This window comes from Atractosteus spatula, chromosome 5 (assembly GCF_055471065.1).
Source record: "Atractosteus spatula isolate fAtrSpa1 chromosome 5, fAtrSpa1.hap1, whole genome shotgun sequence".
NCBI lineage: Eukaryota > Metazoa > Chordata > Actinopteri > Semionotiformes > Lepisosteidae > Atractosteus > Atractosteus spatula.
In genome coordinates, this window is record NC_142710.1 from 40837094 (window position 1) to 40857073 (window position 19980).

The following is a 19980-nucleotide window of genomic DNA, read 5'->3' on the forward strand; positions in this document are numbered from 1 at the left end:
AGCCTACTATGCACCAGTCACTTATTAAAACACTAGGCCACAGCCAGCCTGAGAACCTGTTGGTTTCCAAGAGGACTCCAACATACATGCACACAGAACCACACGCCTCCATGAGCATCTTATAGCTTATTCTCCTTTGCATAACAAAATTGAGCTACTGATATGACCTGGATATCCTTGAGCTTGACAGTGGTGAAAACGTTAATAATTACAGTTTTATGCCTAAAATTGAAACCTGTTTTTAATTTCAAATTAGCTCCATGTAAGAAGCCGGGAAAATATTGCGGTCCAAATTAGTTACAAATCTTGGATATAAGTGGTATAAAAGGATCTATTGCTTTTCTGGTTGTTGGAAACCTTTTATTTTTTCACAATGTTTACACCAAGGAGACTATCCTGCTCGTTCTAGTGTTTCGATTTTATTGGGATGTGATTACTGCACTTTTTTTAAAGGGAAACTGAAGTTGTATGCTCATAGACACAGCAGGGGGCTCCAATGTGCTGCCGCCCTCAAATTATATATTACTTTGAAATTGCAATAGGTTTGGGAAAGATCGTAATGCACAAGTTTTTAAAATGTTAAGTCCAAGAAGCACAGAAATTCCAAAAAATGTACAAAAGGGCATTTTTATTGCATGAAAAAATTGTAATATTATGTACAAAGAAGTCTAGCAGAGGTTTACATATAATACAGTAGAAAACAAATCACTTTGTACAAAATTTTAAAAATAAAACATTCCCTAAAGAACTCATTCCCATTACAATGGGAAATCATTTGGAAGGGACTGTAGAGGTGTGCTTCTGAGCAGTGTCAGGCTCAGGGAGAGAGCACCATTCTGCTGCGTCTGATGTTGTGCTAATGGCCACTTCCTCTGTTATACTGGCCAGATACGGCTGCATCTCTCTCCGACACACGCAGACACACGCTCTAAATAGGCTCCTCACATCAACTGCTCAAGGGTTCCTCAGCTTTTGGATGTTTTCTTCACTCTCAGTTATTTGCCTTTTTAGATTAATGCATCACTTTAATCTTTTTGTTAGAATTACTGTATACAGCCTGTGCTGAATCTAGTCAGGTACAGCTTTAGAAACACAGCTAAGAAAACATAACATATGCAGGATATTTCCTCACTTGTGGCTACAATGCTTTTTTTTTAAATTGAAACATCACATTGAGTGGCATGTCGATATCTGCTGGACTGTTGTGTGCAAACCAGGGGTTTTCTGTAAACACTGTGCAATATTAATCAAGATACACACCCTTCCACTCCCTTTATGTCAACATTTATAAAAGGGTACAGCTGATGAATCTATCATTTTAAACTCTTGTCAATATGTGGACTATCAAAAGAAGTTTCTGGCATGCAAGTTAAACATTTTCAGAGCAACGCATGGGTCAAAAAATATTTTTCACATTCAAATGTATTCACTACTTAAAAGAGTGCTTTAGATATACATGCAGTCTAATTTCTTTAAGTCGGACTCAAAAAGCAAGTGGTGTGCACTTTGTTTTAATGAGGTATACATTAAAAGGACAAAGTCTGCAGCATAGAAGTAGGGAACAACACAGATCAGAAAATATTTGCCTAACATTGACAATTCACCTCCACCAAGGTCTCTCAGCAATCTATACAGAAAAGCTTTTGGGGACTCCTAGTGGCTTTAAAGCTGCTTGGCCTGTGTTACAGAGATCAACCTGCACTCCAATGCGTTTAGTCAAATGTGACTAGGATTCTCTAAGTGACAACGCAGTTGACCAAAACTGAGGGATGTTAGGTGGGCTTCAGTCAGACAGCTGTCAGTTCAACAGCAACAAATGGGATCTCCCAGGTGCTTAAGATAACCGACTGATGCACAACACTGGACCACTTGTCCAGTTGGTGCTAACCCTTCAGTATGGCATGAGACATCTGCAACCTGGCAGTGCACACTGACCATGGACTTCTAGCTACTTTTCTCATCACCCAAATGCTGCAAAATCCAACAGTTACAGTGATAAGGTCAATTGTTGAACAAAGAGTAGACTTACAGATTCTGCATAGAAAAGTGCAACACCACTTGAACATAAAATAAAGAGTATCAGGTAAAGAACAGGCAGACCTCCCCTGTCACAAACTCACACACGTGGACTTCTATGATGTAGGTACTAGACCTCAACATGCCTTTAGTAAAAACTTAGCATTACCTTGTAAAGAACCAGGCTGCATCAAACAGTTGAGGCTGCAGTAGTACTAATGGGCTACTTAGATTGGTGCAGTGTCAACACACATATTCACACACAACAGACTGAATGTACACACCTCATAGAGCTGTACAAGTGTTTCTTACAAGAAAAGCTTCCAATGTAAGGGGAGGAAAAACTCATATCACAGAGTATATGGGGCTCTGATGTCATAGCCTCTTTCTCAGTCAAGCTCCATAGAAGTAAAAGGCAGTAATACTGCCTCATTACTCATCACGTAAACATTAAATTACAGGTGCTTTGTTTTCTAATTGGCATTTTAGCATTACAAAAAATCTTCTCTTCTCTCAATAAGGGAAAATAAATAAAAAGAAACTGAACACAAGGTAAAATTCTCAAAACCCTGAATAAAGCAGATGTTTTTGTCTTTATACATTTTTCAACTTTAAAGCTCAGAGTAACGAATGAAAGGTGACAACATTACTTTAGCAGGGATCACATACAATGAAAATCTAGGAAACCTTCATGTTACTCACAAGAACAAAATATTACAAATGGAATTCATAAGCTCCTTGAAATGGAATAAATCTAAATTAAACTTCTCTACAGAAAGTGTATCAGCTGCAAATGTGACTTCTGAGCGCCAAGTACATCAGCTCCCCCTTCCCAGTGTTGACAAAGTACACAAAAGGAGCAGTAAATTTGGCATCTTTCTGAGGCTGCCGTAAAGAAGCACTTCGCCATCACAAAAGCTCAAGTCTTTTTCTCAAGATCCTTTCAGGGTGTCCTGCAAGGCCTCCAGCAGTGACAGGATTATGAATGGGAACAGATGTCCAGTCTCTCTCACTGTTACCCTGTGGGCCTCACATATTCAATACCTAATGAAGTTGGACCTCACATATTCAATATCTCCAATCAGAGTCCGAGCCAAGAAGATCCCCAGCATCTAGGGGGAGAAATGAACAAGTGATATCAGCCTTCTAGCACACGGATTAACATCAGGAGATTGAAATGAGAGAGAAGATTTTAACAGTCAATTACAAATACAGTGCAACACTACAGCCCTGTGGGTGAGTGAAGGCTGGTAGAAAGCAGATAGGACATCAGCTTTCCATGACAAAAGGAAAAAATGGGGCGGCAAGGAGGAGAGTCGTATTAGACTTAAAGAGTGAGAGTGAAAACGAGCAACAAGTTAAACTAACAGAGTGGAAAGATAAGTATGTACATCAGATAAAAAGGGAGGGAGAAGAGAAGAACCAGTCAGACTGTTGCCTGACAAGTCTTAAAATAGAGCCAGAGCAGTCCTTTACAGCAGCACCAGTGAGCACAGAGATCACAGAGCAGGGATTTCCACATAGCATGGCCAACCCGCACCATACCTGCAGGAGGGAGATGACAATGAAAACTCCCGCAACAATGTAGATATTCCGTGGTAACCATGCCTCGAGCGCTGGGATGCAGCCCTTGGTGTAAATGGCACTACTCCAGATGTTTTCCTAGGGAGAGCATCAACACCACCAAGAGACAAGTCAAGACCACCAGCCTATTCCCTCATTTCTTATCACCACGGGCCAGGGGCAGCAAAAGAATAGCCAAGACCTTTTTTATTACTGTAGAAATGGTTCATACAGCTTGAAAGGCGATCAAAACAAATTCACATATACAGGTATATTCTGTAAGTGAAGATTAAATCACTTTCATGTTCCTTAAACTACAGAACAGGGTTTCCAAAAACTGTCACACTAAATAACAGAGCACTAAAAACTAATTCAGATTTCATTGTTTCAGCATCCATCATGCTCAATTTTACCCCACTGTTGGTCACGGTCAGGTTTATTACACTCCCTAACAGTTGTCTGTCAAAGCCAGAAAGTTGTGGCAAATCTTACCTTTTTGCTCCTGATGTCATAGCCACACTGCGTATTCACAACCATATCCTGTGAAGACAAACCATGCCCGTAAAAACAGTGGCACACCGTTAAGCTAACTGGGTACCTCCTACAATATGATGGCATTTATCTTAAGCTTCTAAATTTAGAAATGATACATAAGAAATATATGAAAAACATTAAAATAATTGATAGAACTGGGAGTTCTAAAGTTCCTTTCATTTAAACGACTACAGCTCCTATCAATGGTAGGTGCAAAAAAATAAGGTAATCCAGAAAAGTTCAATGTACCAACTGTTAGCACATGAAATAGAACAAATAAAACTTTGCACCAGAAACTTAAAAAAAATCAGAATATTATTTTGGCTTTGTATGCATCAGTGAAACACCAGTCTTCACAGAAAATCAAATGCACAAAAAATCCAGCACAGTCCCACTCATTACATAGTAAGGGGAGGTCACTGGCCTAATCAAGAACCAAGGGTCACAGATTTCCAAGCATTGACAAAAAAAAAACATTAGTTTCACTTTATGTACTGTATACTCACAGCAGGATCACTGAACATAACTCCTTTGCACCAGATATTTAAAAAACTCAATATAATTTTGGCTTTGTATGCATCAGTGAAATAGTCTTTATAACAAATAAAATGCACAAAACGTACAGCATGTGAAGTCCCACCCAATACGCAGCAGGGAGAGGTAACTGCCCCAGACAAGAACAAGGGTCACAGATTTCCAAGCATTGACAAAATGTGAGACAACTTTAGTTTCACTTTAGTTACTGAATACTCACAGCAGGATCACTTAGGCAGCAAGAGAAGGGAACCCCACACTTCTCACGGCTTGGGTTTTCAGTAGTGCAGTTAAAATATACATTCCTATTCCAGTCATTGGGACCCTGGGCACCACAGCAGTTATTCTGAGAATGGGGAGACAAACCAAGGAGTCACTTTCATGGCAGTTTTTGACCTTGATTGCTTGCTCGCAGTGTGTCCTTGTCTGTATGTGTAGAGAAAAGTGGATTTTTAAAGGCTTGCTGCAAGATTCCAACATCGAAGTAGGGTATGTGCCTTTTGCTAATGACTCTGTCACGAGCAGTGTAAAAACTAAATTTACCAACCAGCACTGCAAACCAAATTTTCACACTGCCCCATTAACAAATCAGGACTATTGACATATGAGGATCACTGCTGAGCAGCAGTGTGACATTAAAGACCCCCAAACTTATCGACAGTAACAGCACTTTCCACGAAGAAAGGTGGAAAAAGTTTGTTAATTGAGGCAAGTGCTACTGATTATTATTCTTAATATTATTCTAACCATATATTTAAATCATTTAAAGCAGCATTCTTTATACTGTTTATTTTAATTTTTCCAATTCAGCATTTTGTGTTTCATTACCATCCCTAATTTCTATGTAGACTAATGTTAAATGTCTGTTCAAGCCTTACAGAACAAGCTGCTTAGCTGCATTGTTGAAGCTGCTGCCCTATGATCCTTAAAGACAAACTTGGACCAAAAGGCCTTTCATTTGTAACTTTTGTTTTCAATTTAGATCAGCTCCACTCCCTCAAACATGAATGTGTACCAAGACAGTTTTTAAGTAGTGCCAGTGACACAGTGCCCAAGCTGCGCCTCAGCTCACCAGCCTCTGCAGCGAGTCGATCAGGTTCTGCAGGTCGATGTCCTCTCTGTAGCCCTTGATATTGTTGAGGAAGAAGTCGCTGAGCCAGTCCCGAAGAGGGTCCTGGAAAACGAAGGCCAGCACGGCTGCCGTCAGCTCCAGGAAGAAGATGAAGCCTATCAGCCCAGAGAACTGGAAGAGGCAAATAACACGTTTTCAGCGCCAAAGACAAATCACCAGGCAATGGGATGTTAGAACCGCAACAGGAAATTGATTTACAACAGCATTCCTTTACTGTGTAGAAGCGTGGCCTTTTGCAGCAAACAGCTGCGCTACAAAACTCACATTCTATAATGTTTCTGCTCAAAAAGTTTAAACAAGTCCAACAGTAAACTAGGCAGCATTTTTACTTTCAATCCAGTTGGTTTACTGGACTAGTACAAACTGTCACATTGCACAATTTAAATCAGCTGCCACATTTATTCTGGATAGTAGTTACAGTATGGGTTTTCAAATCCATTCTGTTTCTGGTCATGCACTGCATTCATAGTTTCATGGGACTTCTTGTCTTGCTTTACCAAAGCACTATGTGTAGTTGTTAATTTTTCATTTAGTTTGAACATCATAATTTCAGTGTGTGGTGTACAGTGGTTAGAACTGCAATCCCGCAGCTCTGGTTCCCTGGGATTCAATTCCCAAGGTGCCAAGGTGCCATCTGCACAGACTTGGTATGTTTTCTCTGTGATCATGTGGGTTTCATCTGGGTGCTCCAGTCTCCTCCCACAATCCAAAGACACATAGGTAGGTTATAACTGGCTTCTGGGAAGACTGGCCCTGATGCGATGGTGTGGTTCTGTCTGGTTATGACCTGCGATGGACTGGTGTCCTGTCCAGGATGTATCCTGCCTATCCAGATCCCCCTTCGGCCCATTATTGGATGAAGCAGTTATGAAATGGATTGATGGATCATAATTCCATCACTTAAAGCAGTACTGTTCTCTGGTGACATAACCATCCTAGGTTTTGGATTCTCAGTACAATAACATCCTGTCTCTGTTTCCGTTCCGTTGCACATCAATGCAACAGGTTATTTCAAAGTTATTTCTGGTGTTACTTCAGCTGATATCCCAGAGGGGAGTTCTTTATACAGATTGTCAGTAAGCGAACTGCTTTTCCTTCTCCTTAAGAAAACAATGTCTCAAACATATTTCAGTGAGATAGTATTGTAGCTTTTTCACCAGAAGTAACACTATGAACTTTGTAGATGCTGTATTGATGTTTTATCGTGTTCTTGTATTAGCAGAAAGCTGTGTTTTGTTTGCCTGTCAGGTGGGGATCCTGAATTGATTGAACACTTCACATCTAATTACAAATGCCACAGGTGTGATATGACAATCTTCACCTTTCCAATACTTACTATTATGTCTTTCAGGGGAAAAAATGTAATGGCTTAAACTACTCTGATATGTACATATGGAACTCAGACATTTTAGTAAAGAGCATTAAAAATAGCTCAATCCTCTTGACTATGCTGTTCAACACTTGAGAAAATAAATAATTCCAAGCCAAAGTCTATGTGATCTGTCTGATGGAAGAACAGAGAAAAAGGCAAACATCAGCATCAAAGCCACCTAGAGAGCACCCAAAAATATGTGGAAAGGAAAGGCAGCATTGAGTGCAATCCAGGAGAAAAGTCTTGGTGATTGTGTGGCCAGTATTGAGTGCTGTATAGATCTGCTGTCAGGAAGCAGATCTATACAGGGATCAGTTTCATGTAGGGGAAATAGGAACTCATGGCACTAACATTTCAATATGGATGAATATTGAAGGAAAACTGTAAGGAATCCAGTATGCCAGTATTACAGCTACCTTACTCTTTTGGCTAGGTAGCTGTAAATCAGGCTCACTTTCCTTCTTACTGCCAAGACTTCCAGACATTTAAGTCTTAATTACTCTTGAATCAGCTCAAAACAACCACAGTGAGTGCCCCATCTAGGCAAAGAGGGACAAAACTGACATACAGGATAAAAAGCTGTGAAGCACAGGAGGAGACTTACAAACTTCAGCAGGCAAATATTCTCCCTTAGAGCCCCAACGCATCCTGCAAAACCCAGGATAAAGGTGACACCGCCCACGACCAGAACCACCCAGACCGGGTCAAAGCCGTGTATCCTTGTCACCTGGGTCAGATCCAGCAGCACCCCCTGGAGGACAGAAAGGGAGACACACACAGCTCAGTCTAAAGAGGTTTTCTATACTTCATTCCATTCTATACTGTAGTGAAGCCCTATACTGTTAGCTCCCCAGCAGGAATGCGATAACTACCTATTCTAACATTTCAACATCTATCAATTGCTATTTGTAATTTGTTATCCTTATAATTGTTTATTTTATTTTAAATATTTATTAACCTACCATAAAGCTCTTAGAGATTTATCTTTTAAAGGCACAACAAATAAAATATATATTTATCATGTATAAATATTATCTACTAATCAGCCAACCTCTCCAATGCAATTTGATATAAGACTCATTTCATTATCTTCCATAACAGTCATTCAATCAAGCACTATGTAAATCAACAATATCTATTACTTCCATTCATGAATTTTTTAATCGCTTCTTCCAATTCGGGGTTGCAGGGGTGCCAAGGCCTATCTCAGCAAGCAGTGGGTTCCCTGATGGGATACAATGGATATGCCCCAGACGGGCAGACACACAGACACACATACACTCACACAAGGGCTAATTTACACAGTAGTCAATTAACCTCACACTATATTTTCGGACCATGGGAGGAAACCAGACCACCTGAAGGAAACACATGCGAACATGGGAAGAACATACAAACTCCACGCAAATAGCATACCAGGACCAAAACTGAACCCAGGGCCACGGCGCAAAGCTCACTACCATGCCACCCATCTAAACCTTCCTGCACTCTATTGTGATATGACCATACGTCTCATCTCAACAAGGTGCTTCATATAGAAATGTTGGCTTCCAAGTCAATTTTACCATGTTAACTAAAACCCAGCAGCATGCTGTATTTACTTGATTGGCACAAGTATTGCCAAAATGTAATTCAGAATTTCTGAAAAAATATAGTTTTTCTAATACTACAGTTGCTTAAAAATAATCTGTGAGTCTTTGACAACTGAAATAGAATTTGCATGCGCAACAAATTAAAGTAGAACAACAATATAACATAAACAAGCCAGAGGGTCAGTATCCAACAGCACAGATATCCATATTACGGTGAGGTAATGAAGTATCTCCTCAAGTTCTATTACAGAGTCAAAACAATTTCCTGGTATATAAGGCAGACCATAATGTAGCAGCCTGTAATCTATAGCCTCATTAATCTGCTACTGAATCAACCTAGATACTGGAACACTGATTTGATTACCTGAGATGCCGAGTGGCCATGAAACACTGCATCATTTCAAACAGCAGGAGTGGGAGATGGACACATGGGCTTCTTTGAGCTCTGGAGTTTTCCAACTCAGTTACGTGCTCCTCCCCAAACCCCCACAACAACCACCCTCTTGCAAGCAAGGAGGAGATAAGGGGTAGATGCACAAACACTTAATAGGTGAAATGGATAGTGTTTTATCTCTGCTGCCTGAGCTGTTGGCTTCTCATCTGTCCACGTCTGTCTCACGTCCTACCTCCCTAAGAATCTACCTCCCCCCTTCACAACCAACAGGAGACATTCAGGGCCCATTTGTTCAACCTTCAGAGTCCTGGAACATAACTCATTGCTGACACAAAGCCAGCAATCCTCAGAAAAGGAGACTGATACATAACAGGAGACTGCATTCAATGTTACTCATAGTGGTTTTTAGTTTACCTTCTCACTCCATGCCCAGAATCCAATTGCAATAAATGCTGCTCCAGCCAGCTGCAGAGAAAAGCATAAAAAATCAATACACATCATGGTACCAAGGCAATGAGCTTTCCTGACTGCTCACTTCATTTACACGAACACGGCACGTTTGCAGGGCTGACATGCGTTTCAAATAATAAGTGTGCGTAAAGTGCATGAGGGGTTAGCACAAGGCAGAAACCAGCACTTTTGTCACAAGAGAGAGGATTACTGCAAGCGTGGATGAAATTTGATGGTAACGCCTTAAAACTGTTTCTACACTTCCTGTTGACACAGGCAGGGGAGCCAGAAAGGAAATGAGAATCTATCACTTCAGATTGTGCTCTGCTGCTAGCAGGAGGTTTGCTTGACTCAAGCCTTGAGGGATGAAAGGAATTTAAAGAAACTGGGATTGCAAACCTTCTGGTTTCTCAAACATCTCCAGAAAAATCTATTTTGAAACAAATTCAGCATAAAGACAGTCACTTTAGAAAGGGGAGAGTAAGCCTGGGCTGGGTCAACCTTTCAATAGTTAGAAACTAGTTTCCCTAGTCTACTCAAACGTTATTTGTGGTAGGAGGCCAGGCACCAGAAGACAAATGATCAACAAAACCCATGGCATGACAAAATCTATTTTGGCACAAATATTTTACACAGGCCACAAGATTGTTCTTCCAATTTAAATTCTTTGAATTTAGACTGATCCTATATGGGGACAAGCATGATCATTTAAAATGATTAAGACATTGTTTTTAACATTGGTGTTCTTTAAAACTGAAAATGTTGACTCGCATACCATTTACTGGGTAAATGGGTGAGATTATACCAAAATGTCATTTTTCCAATACACAAATGCCGCAGGACACAAGCATTTCATGGTTCTTCCAGTAGGTGGATTTCTTATCACTGCCAACACTGATACGGATACTAGGTTCCCCACAATGCTACCCTTTGCCAACATACAGGGGGTTACTGATGCACAAACTGCCATCAAAAATAGAGCAGCATAATTTTACACAATTTTTTAACCTAAATATTTCTGCAAAAAACCAGCAACATCCAACATTCTAAAATACATTCTTCTTAGGCAAATAAAAACAGACCTAAGAAAAGGAAGACACTAAGCATGTACATACTTACACATATAAACAATATATTAAATGTTAATTTATATTTTACTTTTATGAACTGTACAGCATGTATTCCATGTTTGCCACTGCAATTTATCCAAAAAGCTTTTTTGAAACATTCCGACAAATTGATAAGTCAGCGGGATCTATCATTTACTGAGCAGCAAATGGAAATTGACATTATGCAGGAATCTGGACAGGAATCAGCATTACTTATGGAAGTCATAACATCTTCCTAAACACTATTTAAAAGACAAAGTACCATCTGTTGCCAAATCTTAAATTTATCTAGTGTTTGCAAATAATGCAGTCTCGTCATCAAAAGAAACTGCAACAAACTCAGATTGCACCAAAAAAACTTCTGTAAAAGGTAATCTGACATTATCATGCTGATCAACATTCGCAATTATAAAGGTTGATGAACAAGGTGTTTACTGTAATAGTCACAGGCTTAAAGGTTTTGAGGCCACCATTGGAAGCAACACAAGCTATATATCAGAGTGCTGATACACTCATAGGATACCTCATAGGCTCTCATAAAGCTCATCCCATAAGCATAAATGTCACATTACAAACATCTTTTATACAAGAGCAGACGTTCCTGCCCAGATCATCCCATACTTACTTTTCCACCAAGTGGTCTAATTGGTGTTTACAACAGAGTATCAGCTGCAAGGTATCATTTTGTTTTTTGAGACCCTAATGGTGATATATATGAAACCTTGATTAAATCGCTAAGGAGCAACTGGTTCCATTGCTGGAGTTCACCAGAAATGTCTCCAGACCTGCAGACCATAACTGTTTAGTCATCCTCCTCATAGTTGGACTGATGACACGCGTTGTTGCTGTGTGAAAATGATCACAAGGATGAAACGAGGTGATGAGTCGATCTCGGTGATGCGTGGTTGCGTGCGGTTGCGCTGACAGACTACATTTGGCTGCAATGGTCAGAACTGCAGCAGGTTAGAAACTAGACAGTGAGAGAAAGGGGACTGACTCAGCTTAACCTCTAACATCACAATGACGGAAATGCGTTCTCTTGATTGGCAGAGCATATAAGATAAGATCACTTTATTAGCCATAGACAATTTCTTGTATTAGGAATTTGTCTTTTCGCATAACCCAGCTTGCTCTCCATGAGATACACAGTCAAGGAGAGAAGCTTGGGGTCAGAGCGCAGGGTCAGCCATTTATGCGGCGTCTCTGGAGCAGTTGGGGTTAAGGGCCTTGCTTAGGGGCCCAAATGGAGTAGGATTCCTCTGCTGGCTGCGGGACTTGAACCGGCAATCTTTCAGCCACAGGCACAGATCCTTAGCCACAGTGCCACTGCTCCACCCCAAGCATATTGGCTCCTTTCTTTGGTTATCTTATTTGCAAATTGTAAGAACATCCACATATTTAAAATAAGGAAATCCACATATCCACTGAATGAATTTAGAAACCCTTGAACAACTTTCTGCATTTAGGCTATGTATTAAATAAGTCATACAAGGGAGGTATTTATGCACACCCATTTCTTCACTCAATATTAAACACTATTTATGCCATTAGGTCATCTGAACTAAACTTAAATTATATTAAAGTTAGCAGTAAAATAACTCAAGAGCTCAGCTTTTTTACTGCTTAAGACCATTTTTACTTGGCCGACATTGAGTCTACTTTGTGACACTACTAGCAGACAAATTGTACCAGTAACATTGCTCATCATTTTTATTATTTTTAACATTTCTCATTGTCAGGGTGAGGGGTGTTGAGAGCAAAAAGTATTCCACTAGTCTGTTTCTCGCAGGAACAGAGAGAATTTCGTTGGGACATACCATGCAGGCCAGGTGACTCTGAGTAAGTGTGTATATGGACTGCATGTCTGAGCAGAATCAAGGGCATGCAGGACTAGGGTAAGAAAAGCAATCTGTTACACTCGGTTCCCTCCTGCAGTATGAAGTGAGTCAGATATGCTGTAGAGTCATGCAATTACAACACCTCAGTTAATAACAGCCTCTGCATACTGCCTGGGCTTCAGTTATTTTTTTCCACTCTTTTATTACATACCCATCTGTAAGAGGTGAGGTTTTGTGTCATTCACACTACGCATTTAAGCATACAACTTTAGCAAGCTTGATTATTTAGCCAGACACCAATGGGTTAAGTGTTAGCAAACTGCTTACTACTAGAAGGACTACAGGCCTGTCACACAAGATAATAAAAACGTGTGCCACGGTGTTAGTGTAACTTCTAATTTCCTTGTGATACCACTTTAATTTTTTTCCGTTACACTAAAACTTAAAATATTACTGCTAGTACTTACCCAGAAGATGATGTTGTAACTAAACATCAGGTATTTATAACAGCAGCTGACTTCTGCGTTCTCATACCGGTAATAGTGCATCTTGTTCCAATTCACTGTGGAGAGAGAGGTGGGTAAACGGGTCTTTTGTATTTAATGGAAAGACATAAATCTGTCAAGGCCTTCACCTTCTTCATCTTGCCTTTTATTATCAGAGTTATAAGAGTTATGATATGAAAGAACATACGGTATATTACAAGTTCTATATATTTTAAAATGTAAGATGTACACACGTGGAATTAATATTGCCAATGCCATGTTAACATAAATCCTCCACCCAGATCAAATAGTCATTACGAACTTTACTACTTGACAATTACTACCACTGAAAGGTGACCAAATAAGCCACATCAAATAAATGAAACCAGATTTAGGAACTGTTGCGTATTAATACTGGCAAAGCTGCACTTTACAAAAGTCTCACAAACATGTATTATAAAGTATTACAAAGGTTTTCCACTGAATAAAATTTGATGTATGCATGTTCTTCATACAAGGTATAAAACTGCACCTTTCAAAATTAATTCTCAGTCTATGGTGGACAGAAAAAGATAAAAGTCACAGAAGAGGTTTGGGAAACTTTGGAGGAAACAATAAAGAAGGCAACTGGCCCCTCTTAAAACAGTTTCTAGCCTTCAAAGTCAATAACCTGTGCATTTTTCAGCAGGTGCACATTGCTTTAAACCTTATCATCACAGCAAATAATACCAATTACAATGTATATCTTGTTTTAATATTATTTTAATATAAAATAAAAAAATCCAAAATCAATGTTAAACTCAAAGAGCAGTCATCCTGCATTTTATTCTGCAAACTGAATTAGAAAACTTGGGAGACAAATGCTCTTATTCTTCCACACAGACAATCTAAACCTTACTAAATGGAATGAACATATACCTGTTCTAAACTCAAGCCATAATTCCATTTGCTTAAAGAAAGGATTGATGTCTGAAACATCACCAGTTATACCTAAAGGTAAGAAAAAAGCTGTAGCAAGATAAAAAAATAAAATAATAAATTACTTCTGAAGGAAACACTCAAGCTATTATGGACAATGTTTTTGTAGCATATGTTTCTTAATCTATTAGTTTAAAAAAACAATTTAAATGTTTTTATGTGAACAACTGTGAGGCTGACTTCAGAGGAAATGCTATAATAAGCATTGTGATGGGCCATTAGCCAACTCTGAAAGGGTTCCCCATGAGACAGTACATATTTTGCTAAAATACCGAGATTGGTATGTGTTTATACACTGTACAAAAGTGACCAATGTAGTTTACAAGGTACCTTGAACTATAAACATTAATTCTCTCTGATAAATTATTCAGTACAAGCTCCATGTTAGGCATTGTGGTGTTTGTAGTGGGAAACGATGTGAATATTCAAACTGCATACAATTGTAATGACGTGCACGCATCGTTCTTTTCCCTGTTGTGCATGCTACAAATGTCAGAACGCCGAGTCAGACTGCTCAACAAGGCATACAACTTTTCTTCTATCCAATTTTTAGCAGTGATATTGTTCCACCTATCAAGTCCTCCACCCCACGTGCATTTACACTGCATTTACAGTAATAGCTGAAAAATAAATGTACTTCACTGTCTCTCCATACAAAACACCCGAATCTTCTCTTGGGAGTATTGACACAGTTCTTAGAGGTTGTTTATTAAGTACTCCTTTTTTTGTTCCACATAGATAAGGAAAAACACACAAGGAAAGAGATACTAAATAGAGAAACAATACTAAAGAGCTTGAGAAGAAGATTATGTTTGTTCAATACAATAGCTTTTGTTAATTTTCTGGAGTGCTCGGTTTTGTTTTATATTTGACATTGTTGAACGTCCACTGCTAAGTATCTGTGTCGATTGTGTTTCATCGATTTCCCTTCGGGATCAATAGTCTTACCTAATCTTAAAGAACCTGTCCTGTAACCTCCATTATGCCAGAAAGCAAGCAGAGACCCACTCACTGGCTTATGTGCACCTTACATTATATGGCAGGGTCACTCAACCCTCTCCAACCCTTTTGTACCCTTTTCACAATTGAACAGATGAGAAAGGCAAGTATGATGAAAGTTATATTGAAATGGGATTTACATGGACTGGCGAACTTAAAATGTCACAGCCACAATGTGTGGTGTGTAGCAAGGTCTTAGCTAACAGAGGCCTTAAAGCCTCTAATTTACGTGACCACATTACCAACTTAAAAAACAAACCAGTTGTATTTTTCAAATGTAAACTGTAAACTAAAAAAAAACAAAGAACTCATGGAGTTCAACACAGGTATCGGATCTTGCAAGGACACATTAAAGGGATCTTACCGTGTTAGCTATAGAGTGGCTAAAAAAAAGCCACACACAGTCGCAGAAACATTTTGTTGTGAAAAAGATGGTAAGTTCTGTGAAAGATCTGTGAAAAGGCAGCTAAAAAGTTGAATATGATACTTCCTTCTGATAATACTGTCATATCAGTAGCACGTCTGAAAACATGCTCTGCCAAATAGCCAATCATATCAAAAAAGTGAATTTTACTCACTGCAAATTGATGAGAAAACAGACATTACAAATCTGGCATACTGTATCTTTTGGTTTACATTCATTACTTAGGGTACAGTATGTGAGGACTTCCCTAACCAAACAACAGGAGAAGATATTTTTAATGGAATTTAACTGAACATTTCCACAGAAGCCAACGGAATGAACTGGCAATGCTGTGTGGGAATTTGCACCAACGGGGCTATGCCGATCAGAGGGAAATATGAGTCGTAGCTCACATCAAGAAGGTTGCTCCTCTGGCTTCCTGGCTACACTGGAGCATTCATCGAGAGGCCCTTGCCTCTAAAAATATGCCAGGAGAACTCCTGTCAGTACTGAATGATTCAGTGAACATGGTTAACTTCATTTCAAGCTTGCCCTCTAAATGGAATGATTTTCAAAACACTGTGCAACCAAATGGACAGCAAACACAAAATGCTTCTCCAGCACAAGAAAGCATGCTGGTTGTCACATGGCTACCTTCTGATTTCTTGATCTCAAATGTGAAGTTCAGCATTTTTTTCTGGACAATCCGTTTGAGTTGTCATCTTGTTTGCATTAACACTGGCTATAAAAACTAGCCTAACCGGCAGACATTTTTTCTGCTTTGAACAAATGGAATTTAAGTCTCCAGGGTGTCACCGTCGCAGTGCTCAACACACTCGACAAAGTCGAAGCAATGATCAAAAACTGAAGTTCGGGGCTAGCTGTGTCCCAACAAACTTCCCTTCATTGCTTTCCAACGCTGACAGCATTTGACAGCAACAAACAATATGGCCCTAAATAAGCATGTGAAGGCATCATAACTGCAAAATCTTTGACCACCTCAGTCACCAGCTGCGAACACACTTTTCTACAATGGACACGTCTTGAATCTGGATACAAAACCTCATTTGAAGTTACACCCTCCGTTCCAAAGCTGTCATTTCACCAACAAAAGAAACTTGCTGGAGCTGATGGCTGATGGGGGACTGCAGTTACAGTTCAAGTGGAAGCCACTCATGGATTTCTGAGCACAAGTGATGCAAGAACACAAGTGTTGGGGGCATTATGCCCTTTGTCACAACGTTCCTTTTTAAGGCTGGTTTCTCTGCACTCAGAACAGCTAAATCAAAGCATCGCCAAATGCTCGATGCTGAGAGCGATTTGAGAGCGGGTGAAACTGTCTTCTATTAAACGTGACTATGCAAACCATATATACTGCAGGCCCACCGATCACATTGGCAGCTAAGAACTGGGTAGTAGTAGCAGCAGTACCTATAATACACAAGGAAAGTGACAGGGGTGTGCATATAGTTTTGAAAGGGATGGCTCAGCTGAAAAAGTCTGAAAACTGCCTCTCTAGGCATTTTAAACCAAACTTCTCTTTCATGCTAACTGAAGTTCCCAAGTGTTAAAAGGCTCACATCAACAAATCATATCTGCACAAGTGGTGAAGAGAGAGTGTTTCACTTTCTTCTGGTCTGGTTCCAACACAATCACACTACATAACCAATGAAAACTGAAATTGCAATTATTAATTATGGTCCCAAGTACCAATTTTGTAAACATTACATTGTTTTGTTTTCATTGTGTGTTATTAAAATTTAGTTTATAATTAGATTCCTTACTTCGCAAGATATATATTTTGTTTTTCAAAAAGAAAGATTTTTCCTGCCATATTCCCCGAGAACAGGACAATATACCTGCAACATTATGGGGAAAAGGGAAGCATTCAATTTTAGATTCTCACATCTCTCATCATTTGCAGTTAATGTCAGAAAACACATTGACAAAAGCTAAATAGCCATTAAAAACTACAATTCATACATATCCAGTAATCAACATACCATATAAAAAACAAATTCAAAATACTTGTAGAAACTGACATTTAACAAATGTATTTGACAATTATCAAGCGTACTGGATAATTACTTACAACAGTAAAGTAGCAGAAGCATCTTCAGTCAACAACAAAAGCTCTGTATACCTTCATTCCCATTAATCCTGTGCTAATGTATCAGATACTTAGTTAATACAAGACAAACTCTGGCTTATCTATGTGGTCTATGTATTGTAACCACTTGACAATATTAAAGCACAAATTCTACAAGGCTCAGCTGATATTTTGTACCTGCATGCTCTAAATTCACAAGATTTATTCAGACAAGTAAAAAAAGAGGTTTTAAAGTTACAAAACAAACTTCACCATGGACTCTGGCAATTCCGATGTTTCCTATTAAAGGTATGATTCATTATTACACACCCTCTAATCCAAATTAAGCATGTCCGTGGCAATGGACTGCAAACTATTAGTGATGAAAAGGCGTGATTTATAGCTCAGAAGATCATAGGCGATTACACAGTGCTACACCCATCCTGAAATTCACCCAGAGCTGCTGGAATCCTCAGTGAGTAAGCTACACCAGTCTCACTTGACAGATAAGCAGTGGTCCGAAAAAAAAACAGCTGAACATCCATCACAAGAAATTGCATGACAAACAAAAAGGCGTGCCCATTATCTTGAGAGGGTTAAGAACCAAAAGCAAACTCATGGTTTCCAAGGCATCATGACACACATCTCCTAGAGAACCCCAGGAGATGATGCTGTGGACAGCTTCCACAGGGGAAGTTGAAGAGCAATCTCACTTCCTGCTGCGTTCTACCAGACATGTCAGTCTGACCCACAGCTCCAAAAATGTGCAGGCCTGACCACAGCCTTCAAAAAATTAAACGCACATCTTTGAAACCTGAAAGACAGAAGTAGCTGCTAAGTTTTTTTTTCCTGGCACACAGCCTGACCTACTGAGTGTGACCTTGTGTGCATATAAAATGTATTTCTCAATTTTAATTACAAAAACTGTAAGGGTTCTGTACACTGTACTGCACGTTAATAATTTCCTGTCAACACACGGGTTCTATTCTGTTTAAAGTTTTAAATATTACTCGTGACAGCACTCAGTGGTGATAACAGTTCCTTTACTCTGCTCTGGGTTCTTATCACAGTGGTACAGACTCTCTTTGGAAACTTTGGAGAAAGAGTGCAGGCTCATACCCCTGTTTACACAGCTAGTAGAAACAACAGACTAAAGGCATACCCACGGCTAAACCCTTTTCAGCCAACTGTTAAAGAGACTCAGGCAGGCTTCAGATAAAAACTGTACATTACCCAACATGTCCAAGTCAATACCACAATGGAACAGCAGGCCACAATTAAACGAGACAGGTCACTCTGCAGTCAAAGCCATAGCCTACTTACTGATAACACAAAGCATTATCCTACTAAGAAGTCTGTTGATTTTTTGGCTATAGATTAAAATATGGTTCGTCATTTGTCAAATACTACTTCCCAAACAACTGCAAAGTGCAAATCGCCACACACACATATACCACTGATCCAGATAGACTACAGGCAGTCCACACACAACTGCAGGAAAGACCACGCATAAATACACCAGTCAACAACAAACGCAGTTGAAAACACAAAATATACTATTTCCAGCACTACTCCAGTCCAAACACTGTGGGCGCTGAAAATTCTTTAAAATGTTAATCTCGTTTTCAGTCGGGTAACTTGCAATATTGCTCTTTGCAAATTATTGTACAACACCATATACTACGGTTCACTGCACCATAACGTATTACAATTTAGAAAGAACGTTTTCGACTGTTGCTTCTGCAGGCCACATAATCTACTTTTCTGGTAACTTCAGCCATGCTAAATGAGCCAGTGTTCACGCAACTCTACAACCACACTTTAAAATAGATTGTTTCATTCTCCAGTGTACACAAACAAACAAATCTTTCAAAACAGCCCTTAACTGACCAAAACTGGGGACCACACAATGGGCACAAAAGGACGAAAAACACTTTCGTTACTTATTAACAAAATGTAAATATAAATTAGCTGCTAGCATTACATTTTAGTCTTTACGTTTAGTTTGCTTTTACGATAATCCGGCCGCCTTTTTTTTTTCTGAAAACCAGAGAGTATAAACGAAACTTAAGTTTTAAAGCACACCGAGAGATTTTCGCGGAACTACGCGACACAGTCTTTACTTTAATATAAAAGGCATTTAAAATAATGCAGGGGTATTATATCAGGTATAAATATCTGGTCGTACAACACATTTTTAAGAAGAACCCGTTTTAGTCTAGACGTTCAGAATCGAGGTTAAATCCTAGATGAGTCAAATAGAAACGATTTTTGTTTTTCTTTTCCCTCCACTGTATCCCGTATAATTTTAGAAACGACAACAGCAAGGTTGAAAGTGGTTTACTTTTATTATACCTTAATAAACTCACCGCGTTGTTATCCTTTCTTCCTTTCGGCAGCACGGAGTTGTGAAAGTTTTCTGGCAATCGCATCGGACACGCTTCCTTTGCAAAACACGCCCTGTTTCCTCGCCGTGCTGTCGAGTTAATGAG

The 19980-nt window shown here is 39.3% G+C and overlaps 1 protein-coding gene across 3 annotated transcripts; it reads right to left on the bottom strand.

Moving 5' to 3' along the window:
- Positions 1–611: 611 nt before the first annotated feature.
- On the bottom strand, positions 612–19943 carry tspan14 (tetraspanin 14). Of its 3 annotated transcripts, none has more exons than XM_088916796.1 (9): positions 19858–19943; positions 13002–13096; positions 9552–9602; positions 7756–7902; positions 5720–5890; positions 4868–4993; positions 4072–4119; positions 3562–3678; positions 612–3128 (listed from the first exon to the last, which is right to left on the bottom strand). In XM_088916796.1, the coding sequence occupies exons 2-9, from the start codon at positions 13080–13082 to the stop codon at positions 3054–3056; spliced, it is 816 nt and encodes a 271-aa protein (XP_088772922.1). In that variant the 5' UTR covers positions 13083–13096; positions 19858–19943; the 3' UTR covers positions 612–3053. The 3 variants fall into 3 exon arrangements, with proteins under 3 accessions (XP_088772922.1, XP_088772923.1, XP_088772921.1); XM_088916797.1 differs by having other exon boundaries at positions 19844–19915; XM_088916795.1 differs by lacking the exon at positions 19858–19943 and adding an exon at positions 13938–13985.
- Between the last annotated feature and the right edge of the window lie 37 nt (positions 19944–19980).